The 19,798-nt window shown below is 40.8% G+C and overlaps 1 protein-coding gene across 1 annotated transcript; it reads right to left on the minus strand.

Moving 5' to 3' along the window:
* Window positions 1-6,307: 6,307 nt before the first annotated feature.
* Window positions 6,308-15,995, minus strand: LOC103779262 (calmodulin; the record flags this gene model as incomplete). The annotated part of the gene is made up of 5 exons (XM_008946889.1): window positions 6,308-7,566; window positions 9,161-9,296; window positions 10,152-10,258; window positions 10,333-10,476; window positions 15,965-15,995. Coding segments are annotated over 5 exons (447 nt in total), but the record flags the coding sequence as incomplete, so codon positions are not given.
* Between the last annotated feature and the right edge of the window lie 3,803 nt (window positions 15,996-19,798).

The following is a 19,798-nucleotide window of genomic DNA, read 5'->3' on the forward strand; positions in this document are numbered from 1 at the left end:
TTTGGCTAGGTGCAGAAGAGAAGGCTGAAGAAAGTGATAAGTACAAACATTTCAGTCTTGGATGCATCTTCCCCATGCTTCTGATATAAAATGTAATTGTGTCAGATGTTCTCTGAAAACCAACTATTTGCTTAAGACTATTCAACAAATTACCTCAATAGCTGCTTGCCTACACTCCATAGATTGCAGGGAGGGACTTTTCTCTCAGATGCAGGTGCTTGGTTTTTAACAGGTAACATGCAGGCAGACTTATATTTTGGTAGAGGCAGCCACAAAAGTAGAGACCATGGATATGAAAACCTTTCCCCCAGGCAATTTTTCTCAATTTGATTGGTTTTGTAATGGAGATTATTTTTCAACATGAGCAAAACAGCAAAACTTCTCCTCAGTAGATGAAATGCATCATATCAGAACCTTGGCAATCATTGCTTTTGTAATGGAGATTATTTTTCAATATGAGCAAAACAGCAAAACTTTCTATACCTCTCCTCAGTAGACAAAATGCATCATATCAGAACCTTGGCAATAAAACCCATCCTCAAGTGTAATCTATGCCAGATAAATGATGAATCTACAGCATGGCAAGTCAGGCCATTTTGTGGTGGACCTGATCACACACATTTCTTTGGGGTATGTGGAGATGTGTCTCCATAGCTAATGCTTCCTCTGGGTAGGGTAGGACATTGACAAATTTCAAGGGGAAGAAAAAGCTCCCAGAAGGAGATTTTTTTTTTTTTTGTAGCATTTCTTCCAAAACCCTGTGAAGAACCACAAAAGGATATTAAAAGGTTTTAGGAGTAGCCACTGCCTGCAGAAACCCCCCAGCACCAATCCAGTTATGACACTGTAGCATGAGGGTGGAAGTGGATGGAGAAGATAGCAGAGAGGCTTAACTTCCCTGTGTTGCTTAGCCTGGGCATCCATCACAGTCCATTTCAAAAATGAAGAAAACTTGTCTTACTAGTAGAATGACTGATTAAAACAGCAGGAAGAATTGCTGAACATGCTCACAGGCTCTTGCTTTCAGATGATCTTGCAAACTGGCATGTTTATCTGGCTACTAGATATGGCTTCTTATAGTGAAAAATCAACAGAAGACAATCCTTGAAGGCTTTTTATCTTGGCAGCCTTTTAAAACTTAACATACATGTGAATAAATGCCAATGGTAATTCCATGGAAAAGCACCTAGCATTCTTAGGGCTGAAAATGCAAATCAATTATGTGGCCTGTCTTAATTCTACCATTTTTAAGAAAAGGAAAAAATTCTAATGACACATTGCACGGCTTTGTGAATCGGTTCCAAATTATTGGAAAAGTTCACACATCCTAATCCATTAAGTAGCTTAATTTTTAAGCATATTCAAGGCTTTTTGAATCAATGTAAACCCCACACTGACCACAGAGCTTTAGAGTAGAACTTGAATTATGATTTTCCTACTCTGTGGGAATGATTTGGCAGCCACAAAAGACTCTATTTCTGCTTGGGACACAGGGAGCTGCAAAGGTCTCAAAGGCTTTGATTTCAGCTAATATTAGAAAAACAGTGGCTATTGAAGATGAAAAATAACCCCCACATTTATAGTAGTCAGAGGCTTAAACACCTTAGAAACAGAGGGAACTGAGAAACCCCACAGCCTTCCTAGGCTTGCTAATATACTGCTTCACAATTAACAACAGATTGGGAGGAGGGGACAAGTTCTGAATATTTTTTTTTCCTTTTTATTTCAAGAGCAGTGTATTGCAGCTGTGTGGGGAAAAAAACCTCAATAAAACTGAGTTAAAAATAACAAACAAAAAAAAAATCTCCCTCCAGAAGCAGACATCATAATCCTGATGATACAGACAGCTAGGAGAAAATTCTTCCCTCAGACATATTGCTGTAGTGACACAGCAGGTGACTAATCCAACCTCTGGGCAGAGCTCAAAGGAAGGAAGGAAGGGAGGAGAACACCTGCCTGACCTCTGTTGGCTTACCTTGTCCTGAAAGGAACCATCCAGCACCACAAGATGGCTGCCTAAATGACTAAGGGAGGGATGCTGGAGGTGGAGCTGCTACTGTTCACTGATCAAGGTGTCCATTACTACTGATAAAAAAGGGTTTACTAATAGGGAAGTCCAGCTTCTGAGGAAGTAGACAACTACCCAAAGGTCTTATCTGCAAAGTGAAGATTATGCAGTGGAACAATCTAAATACTCTATTCCAGATGTGGGGGACGCTGGAAATGTATAAAACTCAGCTACCCACTTTGCTGCTTGAGGACAACTTGCAGGACCAAGGCTGATGGCCCCAGCCCTAGGGTCTCAGTATAATGCAGAGAATTGTGTTAAACTTTGTCTTGCACCAGTTATTAGGTTTTTGCATCAAATTTTCTTTTCCTCCCACACAGTTCTTATTTTATACTCTCTCATCCTCTTTATCTTCCCTGTCCTCTTTCTTTCTATTTCCAGGTCAGCTCCTCTTAAACAAGCCAGCAGGCAGTGTGCTGTTGTTACATGACACTGCACGATATCCTGGTTGTATGGCAAGATCTCAGAGCAGGAGGAATCTGCTACTCTGCATACATGAGGTATCTGGTACAAAGCAGACCCACTCTTCTACAGCCTACTGAAACTTCCAATGATGTTATTAAGTGTAAAAATTATTGTATCATATCATCTGACCAGAGTTTTGCAGGCCTCACCTTTAGGCTATTTCAGTTACAGTCATGTCTACCAAATTTTCCACATCATTTGGAAATCTCACCTTCAGGTATCCAGTAGTTCTAGACCTTTGTGCAATTTCCTTGAACAGTATCTCAGGACTCTCAAGCTTGCAACACTGCAGGGAATGCCCTTCTATCCCCATAGGTCACATTCAAAAAAGCCATAGGAAGTATTTTTCTAAGGAGCAGGCAGAAAGCAGTCACCAATTTCAAATAAAACCTGCCATTTACAATGTCTGGAGATTACAATATCAGATTTGCACTTAAGGAAAACCAGGAAATTAAGGGCCCTGTACTCATGCCAATATTTTCTTCTGATTTTATTCTTTGGAAACCATGTAAGTGCTTAATTTTTTTAGCTTATAGACAGCTATCAGACTCAAATTCTTCAAAAACAGAGTGAATAGATAACCTGACAGTCTGTGACTGTTCTAAAAGGAAAGTGAGAACTTTTTTCAAAGCCAGGAATTGTAGTAGATGCAGTGTGGTTGTTCTTACTCCAGTCACAAAACTATGCTAAAGATAAATAAGTATAAAAAAAGATAGTGAGGAGATACTAAACACAAGAATAGTTACTCTCAAATTCTCCATCAACTCTGCTGCAAAGATAATTCTCCTTTTCAAAGTTCTGTTAAGCAGATTTATTATGCAATACAGAAGTCTTTTCAGCACTGTCCCTTTTAACTGGACTTGACAGGTTTTATTCATAGACCACAGACCCCACTGCATTCACATACACCGTTATCTCAAAATATCTTCTGTTCTCACTTGGAAAAAAAAAATTGCTCTTTAAGATTTATTTTTATGAAGTTCTTTGCTAAACAGTTAAACTGAAAAGTCTGTTTGACAGACTAACTGAATTAGAATGAACTTCCTTAATTCCTTCATCCACAACACCATGAAGAGTTCAATGGGAAAGCTGCTTTTAAATGCAGTATTTCAAGACTTTTTAGTCTATTACTTCTCACCAACTCCCACTGGAGTTGCTGTCATTGCTGTCAGTGGCCAGCAATGACAAGTACTCCTGGACTATGGAAACTCCCCATCCTTATATGACAGTTTTGACATAGCTTCTCTTAACTGGACTGAGCTACTGTCCAAGAAACACAGCATAGCCATATAATAAAAGTGATGGACATTTCTGTAAGAAAGGTACTCATTGTGTCCAGGTTGTTACCAGAGAACTCCTGAAAGGGACTGCTCAGATGCAGCAGACTGGGCTACCTTACTCCTGCCAAGTCTGTAGAGACGAATGGCCCCATGAGAAAGGCCAAGTACCTAGCCTGCATTACATACACACCTACCTTCTCCTCAAATCACTAGGCTGACCTTATTAGCAGCCTCCTATCCTCACTGACTGTCTCCTTCACCCATCAGCTGCCCAGAATTTATTAGCTGTATCTTAACAGGCCGCAAGCTCACCAGCTGCTATTCCTGATCCAGCAGTACTCCACAGCTACAAGTGCTTAGGGATGTATTTATTTCGAGGACAGCTTTGCAGCCCTGAGGTACAGAGTGTCTTCTATAGTCCTGCTTGGTGACTCCAACAGTACCAGAATGAGTTAGAGACACACTAGCAGTTACACGCCTGCTTTGCTGGGAAAGGCCACGATATGAGGACAGGGTTGCACACCATGGTAAGCCTAGGGAGCTAGCTGGGGCATTTTCACTTCCCCTCCAGTCTAAACAATTCCATGACCTCTGGAGATGACCTGATCCAAGTCCCTGCTCCAGCAGGGTCAGCTAGAGCCACCTGCCCAGCACCCAGCCAGCCAAGTTTTGAATCTGCATAGACACTCCACAACCTGTGTTTCACCAACCTCACAGCACAAGTGTTTTCTCCTGCTCAAATACAAATTCATATTTTTAAGTTTGTGCTCACTGCCTCTTGTCCTGCCACTGGGTGCTACTAGGATCAATCTGTCTCTGCTTTCATCCTCTCCCATCAGGTTTTTATACACATGGACACATCTCCCCCAAATCCTATGCATTCAGGGAACAGCCATCTTCAAAAGATTTCCTGCCTCACCCCCTCATTTAGAATGGAACAGCACCACCAGGTCACAAGCTACCAAAGCTGAACTTTAAAATTCAGATTATTCCTACCCCTACATGTACCCAGAAATCTGCCTAGAATGACCCAGGGACTACCTGTTCCACAGCAACAAAAGCACCTGCAATGCACCTCAGCCAAAAGGTTAAAATTCTAGTGATCAATGCCATTAGCTGCCACCATGCTTCTTCACTATCTCAGAGGACATTCTCCCACTAGCAGAAGTACTGAAAGGTAACACCCCCATTCTGCAGTTAAAGCATGAGCTATGCAGGATACAAGACCTACAAGGCAGGCATTTCATTTAGACAATATGCAGTACAGACATTTACACTACACAAAACCAGCAGCCTTCATTCCTGTGACCCAACACACTTCACAGGGAGCACCTAAAATGACAGTAGATAAAGATGGCCTTCTCATCACACATCCTTCACCCCTTCATTTTATGAACAGCAATTATCTTGGCTGAGGCAGTCTTTCATGAGGGAGAACTTCTCCATTTTACTTCAGCCAGATGCACCCAAATGCACACCAAGTTGCAGAAGACAACACTGGGGCAAAGTGCAACTCCCAGCCTACTGAACATCAAGACACCAGACTGGCAAATACAAATTCTTGTCAGATCCTCATTTGCATGACTTACCTCAAAAATGACACTTCCAATACTCCTGGAATTCAGAATCTCAAGTGGTTGTTCTGATGGTTCCATCAAGCTCTAATCACCCTGTGCCAGTTTAAGGACCTGTATCTTGTCCCCAGGCTCCCAGGCCACAGGATAGAGACTGAAGTGTTTGTTCCACCATTCGTTTTGTAGAAGGCAAACCCTAACTGCTAGAGTATTTAGACTGCACAAGCCTCCTCAATCAGATTGCTAGTCCACAAGCAACAATTCCAAGGAACTCTGATGCTGGCAATTTAAACACTTTTGACAAGCCTCCTCTGGAAAACCGACGGAGCTGTTTATAGTCCTTAGGGAGCAGGACTTCAGGGAACAAAAACATTTGATCAAGTGTTTCTGAGATCAGGTTGATCAGCTGTCCTTATGGTACATTTTCACTTTAATTATACCTCAAAGAGGATTAAAACACTTCGAAAACATCAAGTAACTGTTCTGCTAGGACCAGCAGTGAGGTTAACTAGATGCAGGGGCCAATGCTTTGTTTAAAAGACAACCAGAAACCCCAAACAAGGTAACTATGTAAGATCACTCAGGTTCTTGCTGAGATAGTACAGAGGGAAATGGCACAAAGCCTCTGGCATTGTTTTAAGGTCTTGGATTTATCCTTGGTCAAAACCAGGTTTTCTGCTTTAAAGAACACACATAACCACAAATTTTAAACCTTGAGAAAAAAAAGGGTGCTAGAAGTACAATCATGCTCATTAGCAGATCAGTAAGAGTGTGTTTTCCCTCCTTACTTGAGCTTCCTGCATGCTCAACAGCAACTCAGATATGGCAATTTCAGAAAAGTCCAGGTGTGAGACTAAGTTACCCCAATGTAACAGCTGACAGGGAATAAACTCCAAAATAATTAAAAGAAAGCAAACAGGTTTAGTTGTCTGAACAAGGAATTTTAATTTTAGGTCAACTATTGAACTAGGTCAACATCCAGTTCACAATGTCTACAGATAGTGGGCATAGCCAGTCACTACGGTAAGTTTATTGAAGCACCAAGCTCCACACAAGACTGTAAAATACATTTTAAACTACTAGTAAGAAAGCTTCTTCAAGTCAACAATACTATTAAGGGCCAGAGTTTAAGGACTAAGTTTTCACCTTCCAAGCTATTTTAAGACAGCCAATCCATTGCATAAGCAAACCAAACTGCTACATACTGAAACACATAGAGCAGCAACTGTATTGAACAATTCCTGTAAATAATTCAAGGATACATTGAAACAGTATGGGTAAATTGTAATTTTTTATTGGAAAACAAATATACAACTTGGAATGGATTTGAGGCAAATCGTGCCATAAGCAGATTTTTTTTAAAATAAGTGGCTAAACAAAGTTTAAAAAGCATAGTAACAAGAGGAGAAAAATGTTTTCTGGTACAGGACCAGCAGTACAAAAAAAACCTTGTGTACGAGTACCTGGATAAATCACCCGTTTTGCATTAGTGCAACTTAAGTTTCATATTGTTGACTGTCAATCGTCCACAATGTTAAGACTCCACATTTCAACAACATGTTACAGGTATGGCCACAAACAAGTTACTGTGAAGTAAGCCAGGAGAATGATTTTTACAGTGCATTAGCCACATGTATATGTACTATTCACATGGTTTTATCCTGCAGTTAGCTGCAAGAGTCCTTATCCTCCATCACAGAAAGCGGAATAAACTCCTTTGTGTACTGGAGAACTCGGAGCCAGCATCTTGCTTTAACTAAGGAATTGCTAATGCATGGTAAACCCTAGCTTGCTTTGTGTAACTTGTTACACTAGTCATACCCAAGTCTCCTAAAGAAAGCTACTTTTTAAACAGACAACCCAGATGTTCCCTCAGTTAACCAACTCCATCTAACTTCAGATGTGCAGAAGGGCTTAAATATCCAGAGTAAGCCACATGCAACATTTGTTACTTAGATCAATTTTCCAAAAATCAGAACAATGACAGTAATATAAAGGAGGAGAAAAACATGGAGGAATGGCCTTCTAATTACTATACATGCATATTCTTTTGACAGTAAGGGAAAAACCTTTTACAGATAAGTTACAAACAGAGAAAAGGCAAATAAACAATTTTGTACAAGAAATTTAACACATTCTGTACAACGTCTTCACTTCGCTGTCATCATTTGTACAAACTCTGTAAAAGGAAAGAGTTGCATAAGAGTTACTCAGAGAAAAATCCAAGTTACAAGATCTGAGAAGTGACCTGCCTTAGCAGTGCTGAACACTTCCTAGAATTTGTGTTTTCAGTTTAAAAACCCATCTTCTACACAGTCTCCTTTCCAGCATTCACACCTAAAACCCTCCTGTTTTTAACAGCAAAAAGCCTCTACTTTTTACCCAAAAACGTTGGTCCCTCAGTGAATGGGGGAACAGCCTTTACTTCCAGAATAAAATATTACAGAGTCCTCATGCCCACTACCTTACAGATAGGGAAGAGACATCCAAGAGATCAGCAGAAATTGTGCTGAAGTGACCATGGGTTAAGGAGGTGTAAAAGCAAGACATTGTGTTGGTTTGAATTTTTTTTTCAAAGCAGAACAGCCCAAGTCATCATTTTGCCTGATGGGCTTCAAGGCACTGAAACATTGCTTATTCACAGCACACTGGAAGTTAGACCCCACAAAGCAGGATTCTGCCCTTGTTTTGCTGAACCTTAGTATTAGGTGCAGTAACAAAGAAAATGGGAACATAAGCGGATTTAACTGGTTGCTCAAGTTTCAAAAGAGCAACTGGAAAGAGGGATACCTACACACCCTCTCTAGTGTCAGCCTCTAGGATAGGCTATTCCTATGGACAGTTATGGAGCAGAAGCCCTGCTCATAAAAACCTTCTCTCAGAGGAGAGGCTCATCCCAAGGCCACAGTGAGAGAGGCCTTAAAGGGAGGCCACATCTAGATCTCAGAAAAAGGCTGTTACCTGAAAATAAAGTAGCTCTTTTCTACACATGTTCAGAAAGTTAAAATGAAAATGTTAGTGCTTCTGAGCTGCAAGCAATTGTCTAACAGAACTCCTCCTGCTTGCATGACTTCATTTAACTTTCAATGCCAGGAAGAAAGAAGAAAAAAGCTACTGCTGCAGCTATTGTGCTAAATTAGTTAAGGGGTCTTCTAAAGGTCTTAAGAAAGAAGAAAAAAATAAGCTACTGCTGCAGCTATTGTGCTAGATTAGTTAAGGGGTCTTCTAAAGGTCTTGATATTTCTGCATATTTAGAGGGCTTCCCCCTCTAATTAGTAACTTTAAAAGCATTAGTGAAAGAAGTGGCTGGCTACAGTCAGATCAACATCATTAGTGAAAAGAACAGTAAGAACAGTATGTGAACATCTCTGCTCACTTCCTTATTGTAATGGTCATTAGACATCATTAGATTTAGAAAGTTATTTCTTGCACTGCACAGCTGAATAGTAATTTTTTGCCTTTGGCACAAAGGCAGCAGTAACCCTCCCAAACCTACTGGGAGGTACACAATGTACATAGTAAAACACGTAAAAGGAACACAACTGTTGAGAAGATCTCATCTGAATATTTCCCTGCTTAAACTTGGGGTGGCTATCAGCTTCTACAGTCATCAGCATGACCGTACATAGTAAAACACATTAAAGGAACACTAACTGTTGAGAAGATCTCATCTGAGTATTTCCCTGCTTAAATGTGGGGTATAGCCATATCAGCTTCTACAGTCATCAGCATGACAATCACCACACAGAAAGAATGAGTTAACCACTCCTTACCTTCATAGTTTACTTGACCATCACCATCAATGTCTGCTTCCCTAATCATTTCATCAACTTCTTCATCTGTTAGCTTCTCCCCAAGATTTGTCATCACATGACGGAGCTCTGCAGCACTAATGTAACCGTTACCATCCTGGGAAAGGAAAAAAAGGACGATGGGAACAGACTGGTCCAAGGCTGAGCAACAGAAGAATGCTGCAAAGCAAGCTGAACCTTAAGAAGTCCATGTAGCTTTAACTACTAGCATTTGCACAAGGCAAATGAGAGCTGTAAGCCTATCTTCAGTACAGTCCAGGATCTTAGTTTTAACAAGACTTTTAAAGACAGCTTATTCAATACAGTCTACTTTCGCTGTCCTATCCCAAGGCATTTTTTAACCACTGACAAAGTCATCGGCACCTTTTGAAACCTTTTTAGGGGACAGATGCCTATTTAATCATGTGACTGTCTGGTTCAAGACTGCCTATTTCTTGGAACAGAAGCTCCATTCACCTGCTTCATGGAGTCCAGCACAAAGCCACAAGGCCTTCAGAGACCACTTTTACATATTCCATCCTCATTTGGACAATGGATATTCAAGTATTAGTGTATACGAACCAGATTGACTTATTCCTCCCCACACCCCAAGGTACTTAACATCATACATTTTGTTTGAAGCATACCTTGTTTAAAGAGGCAACTTTAGACTAATTTAGCAATTTACTTAGGAAAGACTATATGAAAGATGTAAAAGATTACCATTTTAAGTATTTAAGCCATTTCCCTACGAGCTTTGTACAAGTATTTTAGTATCATAGCAAGCTGTAGCTTAGTATTATCACCCACTACTATCACGATGACTCATTTGACTTTCAGGTATAGCCCCTGAACCATCTTGAGGTTCTAGATGACAGGATTCCAGATAGCCTTCCATTCAGTGAGGAAGATCACTAGCAGTCAGTCTGAGTTTTCTTAACAGAAATGTTTGTATAAGTAAACATTTTAATACCTTGTCAAACACACGGAACGCTTCTCTAATTTCTTCTTCACTATCTGTATCTTTCATTTTTCTTGCCATCATTGTCAGAAACTCTGGAAAGTCAATTGTGCCATTGCCTGCAAAATAGTTGCTTTATTAGAAAAACCTGGTTTAGAGCACTTTATTAAATTACTTACTAGTAAAAACTTACCATCAGCATCTACTTCATTGATCATATCCTGTAGTTCTGCCTCTGTGGGGTTCTGACCAAGCGATCTCATCACTGTCCCCAGCTCCTTTGTAGTTATAGTACCATCACCATCCTTGTCAAATAGTGAAAAGGCTTCTTTGAATTCTGGACAACAACAAAAAAGGAGTTAATCTCTTGAGCTTTGAAGTGTTACATTTACTTAATCACAGAGGAAGATGATGTTGGTTACTGTTGTAACTAAAACTTGATTTTGTTCTCTTAAAAAAATTTCAGTATACTGCTCAGCCTGCTGCAAATATGGAAACACCATACTTATATAGTATATATAATATATAGAATATAATGCAAATATGGAAACACCAGCATCTAGAAAACCCGCTAGTCCACAAAACAAATGTATTTTGACCTCAATAAGATGGAAAGTGATCCACTTCAAAAGTACTCAGATGCTTGTTACTATCTATCCTGAACAAGGATCCTCCATACAGAGGTGAAAGGAACAGCCATCTGCAACTAGAATAACCCACATACATGGTAGGATCTGGTTTACTTCATGAGAAAAAAAAATGAGATTTTGAGAAGGCTGAAAAATAGTACTCAAAAGAAATGCAACAGCTTTGTAGCACTTCTATTACTAATAGAAACAAGTAAATGGAAAGAGAACATCAGACAAAATCAAAGTTTCTTGTTATAACTGACTCCCACTGGACATTAAGTCTAAACAGCATACACTACACGAAGCTGCAGTACCTAGCACCATACATAGGTCTGAACATTTGGCCACAGCTAAAAAGAATTCCTGCCAGCTCTCCCCACTGGACTGCTGAAATTCTTCAGTCCATGTATATACACAACTCCGGTCAGTTGCTCAAGGAATAAAGTCATTGAGGTCTTAGCTTCTGAAAAGTTGTCTAAAAATCTGCTTCAGCCCTACTGTTTCCTGAAACAGTCTTCATAAAACTAGTTGAGAACAGCTGTAAGACTGCTTAACTGTTTCAATGCCACATCTTAGCCCCTTACAATGGCTGTATTGTAGCCAGCAATATGAATACAAGCAAAACATGTTTGATTGTCCAGTCCAAAAATGGGGTTGGTTTTAATCCATGCCATCTGTTTAGTTTTTGGCTACAGACCTTAATCTAGCTCAGCTGGACTGCAGCAGTTCATACACAAATTACAGCTGAACATGAAAAACTTATCTGTTCCCTTGATGTAGTTCAGATCCTTTTACAGCTTTCAAAGCACCCAGGATCACAACCTCTGGAGAACTCATTAGCTCAAAGGTATTCCTGCATCAGAAATACTTCCAAGAATTAATTTTTCAACATTTCCAAGCAGCTAGCTTTCCAGATGGTGGCTTTCCCCAGACCAGAATTAGTCACAGTAAAAGTTGTGTTTTCACATGAGCTGTATAAAGTCTTACTTCATCCATTTCATACTCTGAAACACTCGAGGCGAGTACAAGTTGAGAAGCGTTAAAAAACGCAACTACAAAAATAGACTTTTTATAGTTCATGAACACAGCTGTAACACCAGAGCCACTGTTGAGTCCCATCCAGGAAAAAAACACTCTTCTGCATCTAACAGCCTGAAGTGTTCCAAAAGCCAACTCCCTCTATTTAGCACAGAACAATCAGAGCAAGGCTACCACAGGACCAGACAAAACAGTTTCGGTATTTTTATATACAATGTATTTTTTACAGTAATGTATTTATTTTTTCTTAGTTTATAGGTATTGTATAATCACAGAGCAAAACAGGCCTACCCAAACAGGCAACTATAACCTGCACCTGTAATAACTTCCAGTCTTGAAGACTAGTTTCAATTAGCTTGGAGGCAACACAAGTTTAATAGCAGTCGAGTTTTACATGAAGGAAGAAAAGGCTTTTGGGTCAAACCTAATAGATTCACATTCTATCATAGAAGGACCTCAAAAGAGGAACACCTAAGTCTTCGTCAAGTCAGGTACTCAAGTATTATTCAAAATATTTAGCTGTTAACCACTCCGTCCTTAGCTTGAAGGTCAACTGTCACTAACTCAGACATTAAGCAGACTTCACAGTACTGCAATGACCCTGCTTAGAAAAAATACTTTTTTCTTCACAAAATTCAAAGAGCTGCTTTCTACAAGATCGGCCATTCAGTGCAATATTCTGAACACCTGAAATGAACCACACAAAGGACAACTCTTTACCTTCCTTTTACTCAAAGATGCTGTAGGCTAAGAAACAACCAGCTATAAAGTGTAACTGTAAAAACAGTACAGTGAGACACAGGTCAGCAGCATATTCCTGTTTGAAATGCTGAATCAAGTTAGGAGTATGATTAAAATACCTCTTAACCACTTCTAGGAACCACCTCCAATAATTAGAACAAACAAATAACAGACAGCCTACACAGGCCATTTAGAACAGGAACAGGCCAGTGCAGCCTTAGAGGATCTGCACCAATAACCAGTGACAGCAGCTATGAAACACTGAAGTTCAGTGAGCAACTAACAATTATGGCTTCCTGCAACATTTAAAACACACCTCCCACACTTATGAAACACCTAATGACTCCATGTAGAACGTGAAGCAAATCCTCCCTCAAGTCAACACTCCTCTTTACCAAACCGCAACTGAAGATTCTCTTGTAGCCTAGATAAGGCTAATCCATCAGAAACCTGAGGACAGTTCCAGCAAAACCACTCATCTTCAGGCCAGCCTACAAGTTTTCAGCCTTTCCTTCCTTCCAAAAAGCACACTGCACCAAAAGAAAAGACAACTTCCAGGCCCCATGAAAGAAAGGCTAGTCCAACAATGCAAACTAACACCCTAGCTCAAAATGTTCTCTTTAACAATAGCTTCTGAGGCATCTCTGTACCACATTACCCTTCCAGATGAAGTGGCAGTCTTCAGTGACCTAATTGTTCAGTGAACCAGAACTACCATGCCCACTCTCACACAGCTTAGCCAGCTATGTCTGGAACTTTTATAGGAGAATAATTGTTCTCTCACAGCTACCAGGAGCTCAGCACTTAAACATGACTATTTCCACTATGATATAAATTCTAAAGAACTCTTGTGGTCAGACTCCCAACAGAGAGCCACAGCATGCTAAAGGAATATGGCATAACAAACACCATACATAGACCTACTTGTTCAGAGAGCTCATTTAGACCTTTGAGCTCCTGGGGAAGGAAGCACAGCTTACTAGACCAGCTGCTCTGGGACAAAAGCATCTTCAGATTTTTTTTTTTCCCCTTATGACCACCCACACCAGATGATCCTCACCTATATACCTTTCTTAATAAAACGCTTAACCAAAGGAGTGCCCAATTGACTTGTCAACATGAATTCTTAATGAATGAGGCTGCAACTAGCATTCACTTCTTCCTGTACCTACTCAGCTTTCAAGTCAGTCCTTCATATGAACAAAACCTCCAAAGTCTTTTACCCCTACTGTAATGACAAGAAGCCTCAGTCCTATATGACCAATGAGTTCCCCAGGAAATAAGAACATCTGAAATCTTTAACTGCTGTATTCTGGTGCTTCACAGTCAAGGTAGATTTGTTTTAGTCTCAGAAGTGGCTGCTTTAGCTACTCTGGCCTTCTATTTAAGAAAGGGAATGTTGTCTCAGCTTTGTAGTACCATTTTCTTAAGCCTGCCTTCAAATCAAGAGCTAGGTATCTTCAGATAAGCTGAAATGGGATGGTAAGGGGGCTCAGAAGCCTTCGAAATAACATAGTCTCTATAAAACATGCAAACTGTACCTCTAAGTTTCCCCATGCAAGACACTGGCCTTCAACAGCAAAACTAAGCAAACTGCTTAGTCAGCTGCAACCCTTCCTAAGCAGTACTGGGGATAGTTTCTTAAGAGACCAGCAGTAAGCTTACATCCTCCCATCAGAGGTTTACTCATAAGCACATTTGCTTCATGAAATATTAGAGCTGAACTGAAAGTGGCAGACTGTTTTACACTGGATACCAACACCAAGCTACCCTTTTATTTTTTCCCACACAGATGAAAACCTATTCCAGGATAACAAGCTTATTAATACTCACTTTTGGCTCTGAGAACTATACTATCATTACTGAACAGCTAACATTTGCTCTAATCCTGAGGTAGTGTTAATAAGCTTCCTGTTTATATTTCATAATCAGCTACATCAACTAATAGCCTCTATGGTTAAGAACAGGAACAATGAGCCATTATTGAAAAGACAGCAGTGACAATTGATAAAGCCTGCCCCAACTAAACTGATCACAAAACCCTTCAGATATGTAGGCCACTTCCAGAAAAAAATCTCAAGTTGAACTAGATTTGGCTTGTGCTTACTCATAAGACAGTACCATGGCAACAAGTAAATAGACTAAGTAATTAGTCTCCTATGAGTTCAAGCAAACTTTTGAAGTCTAAAAGCTACAGAAGAATGTGGTTACACTTCAAATTTGGCAATTATGGAAAAACAAACTAGCTCATTATGACTCTTCTATTTAACACAGTGTCTTCGAGAGCTATGCTGTAGTTAAAATACCAATACCTCTTAGAGGCTGTTATTTGTATGCCTGACCCGGTACTATTAGATTAGCAGAACCCTAACACCCTCTAAAATCATTTCACATGACAGTTATGTACTCTAAGACTTTCTAGTATTAACACTACACACTTGTCAGATCAAAATCCCTGAAATTTTTGAATGTCCATGGCAAGGCTGAATTCTGCATTACCAGCTTTAAGTCACATCAATTACTAGTTATAATCAGTCTTTAGAAAGCAGTGACAGGTACTAGTTTGTGCAGCCTGCATGCAGGACACGGGACAGCCAGGAGTTTTAGCCACCAGAAGGACAGTTGTCAGTGCACAGAACCCACTGTTACGGGGACAACACCAAGATGTAAGAGATGCCCATTTATTTAAGCATTGCAGCACAAGCGCCAGGCCATCAGAACAGTGCACAGAATGCAGGACATGTGACAGCCAAGAGTTTTAGCCACCAGGACAGTTGTCAATGCACAGAACCCACTGTTACGGGGACAACACCGAGATGTAAGAGATGCCCATCTATTTAAGCATTGCAGCACAAGCGCCAGGCCATCAGAACAGTGCACAGAACACTTGTGTCCAAGTCCACAGTACAGTTCCAAATATGGAATATCAAGCACTGTCATCATGAAGCCAGTCTCTGCTGTCATCAAGAACTGCCACTTTGAAACACTACCACTGACAGGAGACCACAAAGTGTATTATTTTGCATTCTGTTAGAAGAGCACTCCAGATTCCAAGTCTTCACCAGAGACTGACACCCCCCACTTCCACACCCCCGCCTTTCAGTTTGCACTTGGGACCATTCTGTAGTCATGAAAGGAAAAAGAGTAAGTGCCTCAAGTCTACTAGCTAGTAAAGCTGTGAGGATTGTCCAACTATTGCAGAGAACAAAAATTCAGATTCACTGTATGCATGGTGCTTTCATCATAGATAAAGCTCTAAAACTAAGTGGCAAATTAAAACATCCCACAATACTTCTTTAGTATCCACAATACTTCTTTAGTATCTAAGAAAGCTAAATATCTTGTGTAACACTGTCACTGGATTAAGAGATGTGCCAGGTCAAGTAGGAGTAGCAACACAGCATGTAAAAACCTCACCTGCAATCTGCTCTTCTGTCAGTTGATCAGCCTGCAACAGAAGAGAATATCATTATAGTCACAGTAAAAGTTCAAGGCAAAACAAGACAAATTGCAGAGCCCTCTGAACATGGTAGCTGCTCTGCAGGGCTCATCCATAGCATTTAAAGATCATTCTAACAGCTCAAAAGTCATCAGGATTGCTCGCTGAGGAGTAACTGTCAGCCTGTCCTCATTTCGGGACCCTGCAGTATCTTGTACACCCAAATAATGGATTACTGTGTGTATCAATCACCCAAGCAACACTAGTGAACTTAAAGCACACAGATCTCTCTAGACTGGTTTTAAAAACACTCACACACAGCAGGCTACTCAGACTACTGCCAGTAATACTTTGGGAAACTAGCCTCAGCTTTAAACATTGTGTGTGTAAAATGCAGCAGTAACCCCCAAATGCCAAATTTAAGGCAGACTAGCCTCTTCTGCCAAGTTACAATGCTATAATTAGAAAAATATACTCTTCTCTGGAATCAGATAATCTCTTAATTAACATGAAGCTTCACGTCTAAGACCTTGCTGTAGAAATATAGCAGCTTCAGCCCAAAGTAGCAATTTCAATGCACTTGCCATATGGCTGTCCAGACTCTCTTCAGACCGTTGTCTACAGACTCAAGTAGCATAAAGTAGCTCATAGGGCCACTAGGGAAAGGTTCAGTGGTGTAAAAATTGCTATCTCAGTTACAACAAAATGAGGTTTTATCTGAGGCTTTACCTATCATTAAACAGTTTTGAATCAAGTGAATTTGACAGCAATAAAACCACCTTGGTCTTCAAGGCCAAACCCAAAATGGACTACACTTTTGGAAAAGCACAAAGGTGTCTGGGTACTATAAAAATACTTTCTCTAGGTTTTCAAGTCAGCCAATTCTTCAAACAAATTCTGGATAACTTCAGTTGAATTGCAGCTGAAGTCATACATTTCCTTCAAGGAAGCTCCTTGAGCTCTCTACCCCATAGTACTCCACCAAGAATCAAAAAACCAAACAACTTTACAGAGGAGATACACTCACTGCTTAAGTTCAACATCACTTTCTCAGTTTTGTTCCCACTGTGACCAGGGCAGCAACAACCTTCTCACAGAAGCTGCAATATTGACAGATACATTTTAGTCATTAGCTGTGCCCATAAAGGGCACATATTTGCCATCTGCCAATAAAAAATTTAGAAAAAGCTATATACACCACCCATCCATTTTTACTTTACTAATTTAAATTTTAATTACGTTTCTATATTGCATACAAACATAAAAAAGCATTTCTGTTACAAGAAGAATAACCAGAAGCCAATTGCTCCAGCAACCATACAAGAGCTAAGCTGCTTACAAAAAATAACACATACATTAGAGCAACAGCCCATGATAAAGGCCACCTGCCTGTGGCTCACCTACTCTTAAGAATCAAGATTGCACTACCAAGCAACTTCTAGAAGAGCAGCTAAAGGGTATTTGCAGCTACATACTCCACTTGTTCCTATTTCAACAGCTGTAGGAAGTATTCCCATAGAGGTTCTATTTTTTGTTTTTAAAAAAAAAAAAAAAGAGATAGCCTAGGATCCCAGCAGAGCTGCCGAGAACATCACCAACTGAACAGTAGGTTCTGAGATGGAAGCATTCTGCTGGTCACTGAATAGAAGCCTAACAGATTTTCACTTGCCTGGGGTATATCATTAACACAAACTCACTCATACCTTTGCCTGATATTTACATTTTTATTGCCCAAGTCAAGTGCACTATGTGCTACATTTCTGTAGGATATTTATATCCAAAGAAAGCTGTAGATCAGATTTAAGTAGCGAGAACCTAGTTTATTTAGGTCAATACTTATGGGTTACCAAGTTGAGTCACATACTGTTTTACATAAACAGTTTTATATAAAGACATGACATTAAGCAGCATTTAAGCAGTTAAGTGTTCCCAAACTCTTCCTCTCTAACTCTTCCAGCAGCTTAAAACATCCTATAGCCACTAACCATACATTTGAGTAAGCTGTGTCAGTACCTGTAAGAGGTGCAGTGTTTAAAAGAACATGCTTATTAGAAGCCACAGATACACGGCGATTGAAAGATAAGCGAGGAGGTGGGGCGAGGTTGAACAAACACCATCTGCACTCCGCAGTGCTAGGCTCTGCAGGGACTGCTGCGCAACAGCAGTAGAAGGCGGAGCCAGCAAGGCTGCCAGCTCCCTCCCTCCCATACCGCTCAGTGGCGGGCTACCCGGCCGGATCCATGCGGGCGAGCTACGGGACGCTGGTCTTCCTAGAGAGGCCTTCTGGAGTTTTGTCCTGAATTTGAGCTAAATACGCATGCACCATACATGTGACAGTATACACACCTTCAGTAACGCAACCCAGCTTCAGAAGCAAACAGATGAATTACAACTGTAACATGCCTACGCTGAAGTTTTGATGTGCCCCTTTCTATGGCAAACATTCACCTGAAAACCTCCCTTGGTGAAGTCGGGGAACACACCACAGCTTTGACACGGAACTCTCCACTTCATGTCGCAGCGCTTTCATTTTCATTGCACTAGCTCGCATCCCCCTGCCCCCAGATTACGCCGAGGGCCTGACAAAGAATCTAAGCCTAAGGAAGTCGGGGAGCTGCTGGGCGTGCGGCCGTTCCAGCGGCACACGCAGCCCCTAGAGGTAGGGTTTCATTACAGTCGTAGCTGCTATGCAGCAGTCGCTTTGGAAGGTCCTCAGCAGAGCTGACTAACGCTGCCGGCTAGGGAGCTATCAGCTAATCACAGATGGTCCCCTCCAAAACTTGGCATTTTGGTATACTTCGCAGGCGCGAACGGACCGTTCTGGCAACGTTCACTGAAGAAGAAGAACTAGACCGACCAGCATGCAAGGGCTAAAACGTCACTTATAGCTGGTTAGCTTATTTGGGGAGCAAAGCATTCTGCTTTATCTAGTGTGTGTGGCACCGGACAACACATATTCACAGGCTTAGCCAGTCTGGTCTGTCAGGATGAACTATAACCACATTCAAAGTGTCACTGTGCCTCCTGGACACACCCATTTTTTATATAGACCTTTCCTGAAGATGCTCCATTTTTGGGCTCCTGTACAGACGACAACTAAAAGCAGTATGAGTCTTTTGCTACCAGATTCAATGCTTTTTTTCCTTTACAGATGCTTTGCTGTGCAGGTTCAAAAAAAAATTTCGGGCTTCTGAACCCGTAATTTTAAGTACCCATCATTCACGTCAGAGAGGGTGAGCTGGTAGTGATCTGATTTCTTAAAAGCATGTAATGAATGAAAAGGCAACTCCTCTACACTGCATCTTCTCTTAATGCAGATAGCACTAAGTGGTCATTGGTGTCGCTTTTGCAATAGAATCGCTCCTTTTCGTACGTGTTTCAGTATCCACTTGTTTTAATTAAAAAAAAGCTAAACTCATATCCTTTAGACCGAATTTGAAACAATCCTCCAATCCCACTGAATGTGTTCTATTTCGACAGTTGATTAAAATCCTAAACAAGCGTACTGCTAGGAAAAAAATAGTGCTCGATCAAGAAAATGCAGGACTGTCCACCGCAATAACCAAAACGGGAAGCCAAAACTGTTAAAAAAAAAGATTTCCCTTGTTCAATGGAGCCCCCGACAGCAACGCGTTATCATGGAATCGACAGGGGAGAGCGGCTCCGACGTGAGCTGACAATAGGTCTAACAAGGAGGGAGATGGTGCAGTGAGGCAGCCTGCCCCTCATCATCATGCTGCTCAGAAGCTGCAGGGCTCCGCATTGCATGATTACCAGGCGCAACACACCTCGCTAGCCAGCCAGACATCTTA

Source organism: Merops nubicus, unplaced genomic scaffold (genome assembly GCF_000691845.1).
Source record: "Merops nubicus isolate BGI_N331 unplaced genomic scaffold, ASM69184v1 scaffold14469, whole genome shotgun sequence".
In the NCBI taxonomy this organism is placed as follows: Eukaryota; Metazoa; Chordata; class Aves; order Coraciiformes; family Meropidae; genus Merops; species Merops nubicus.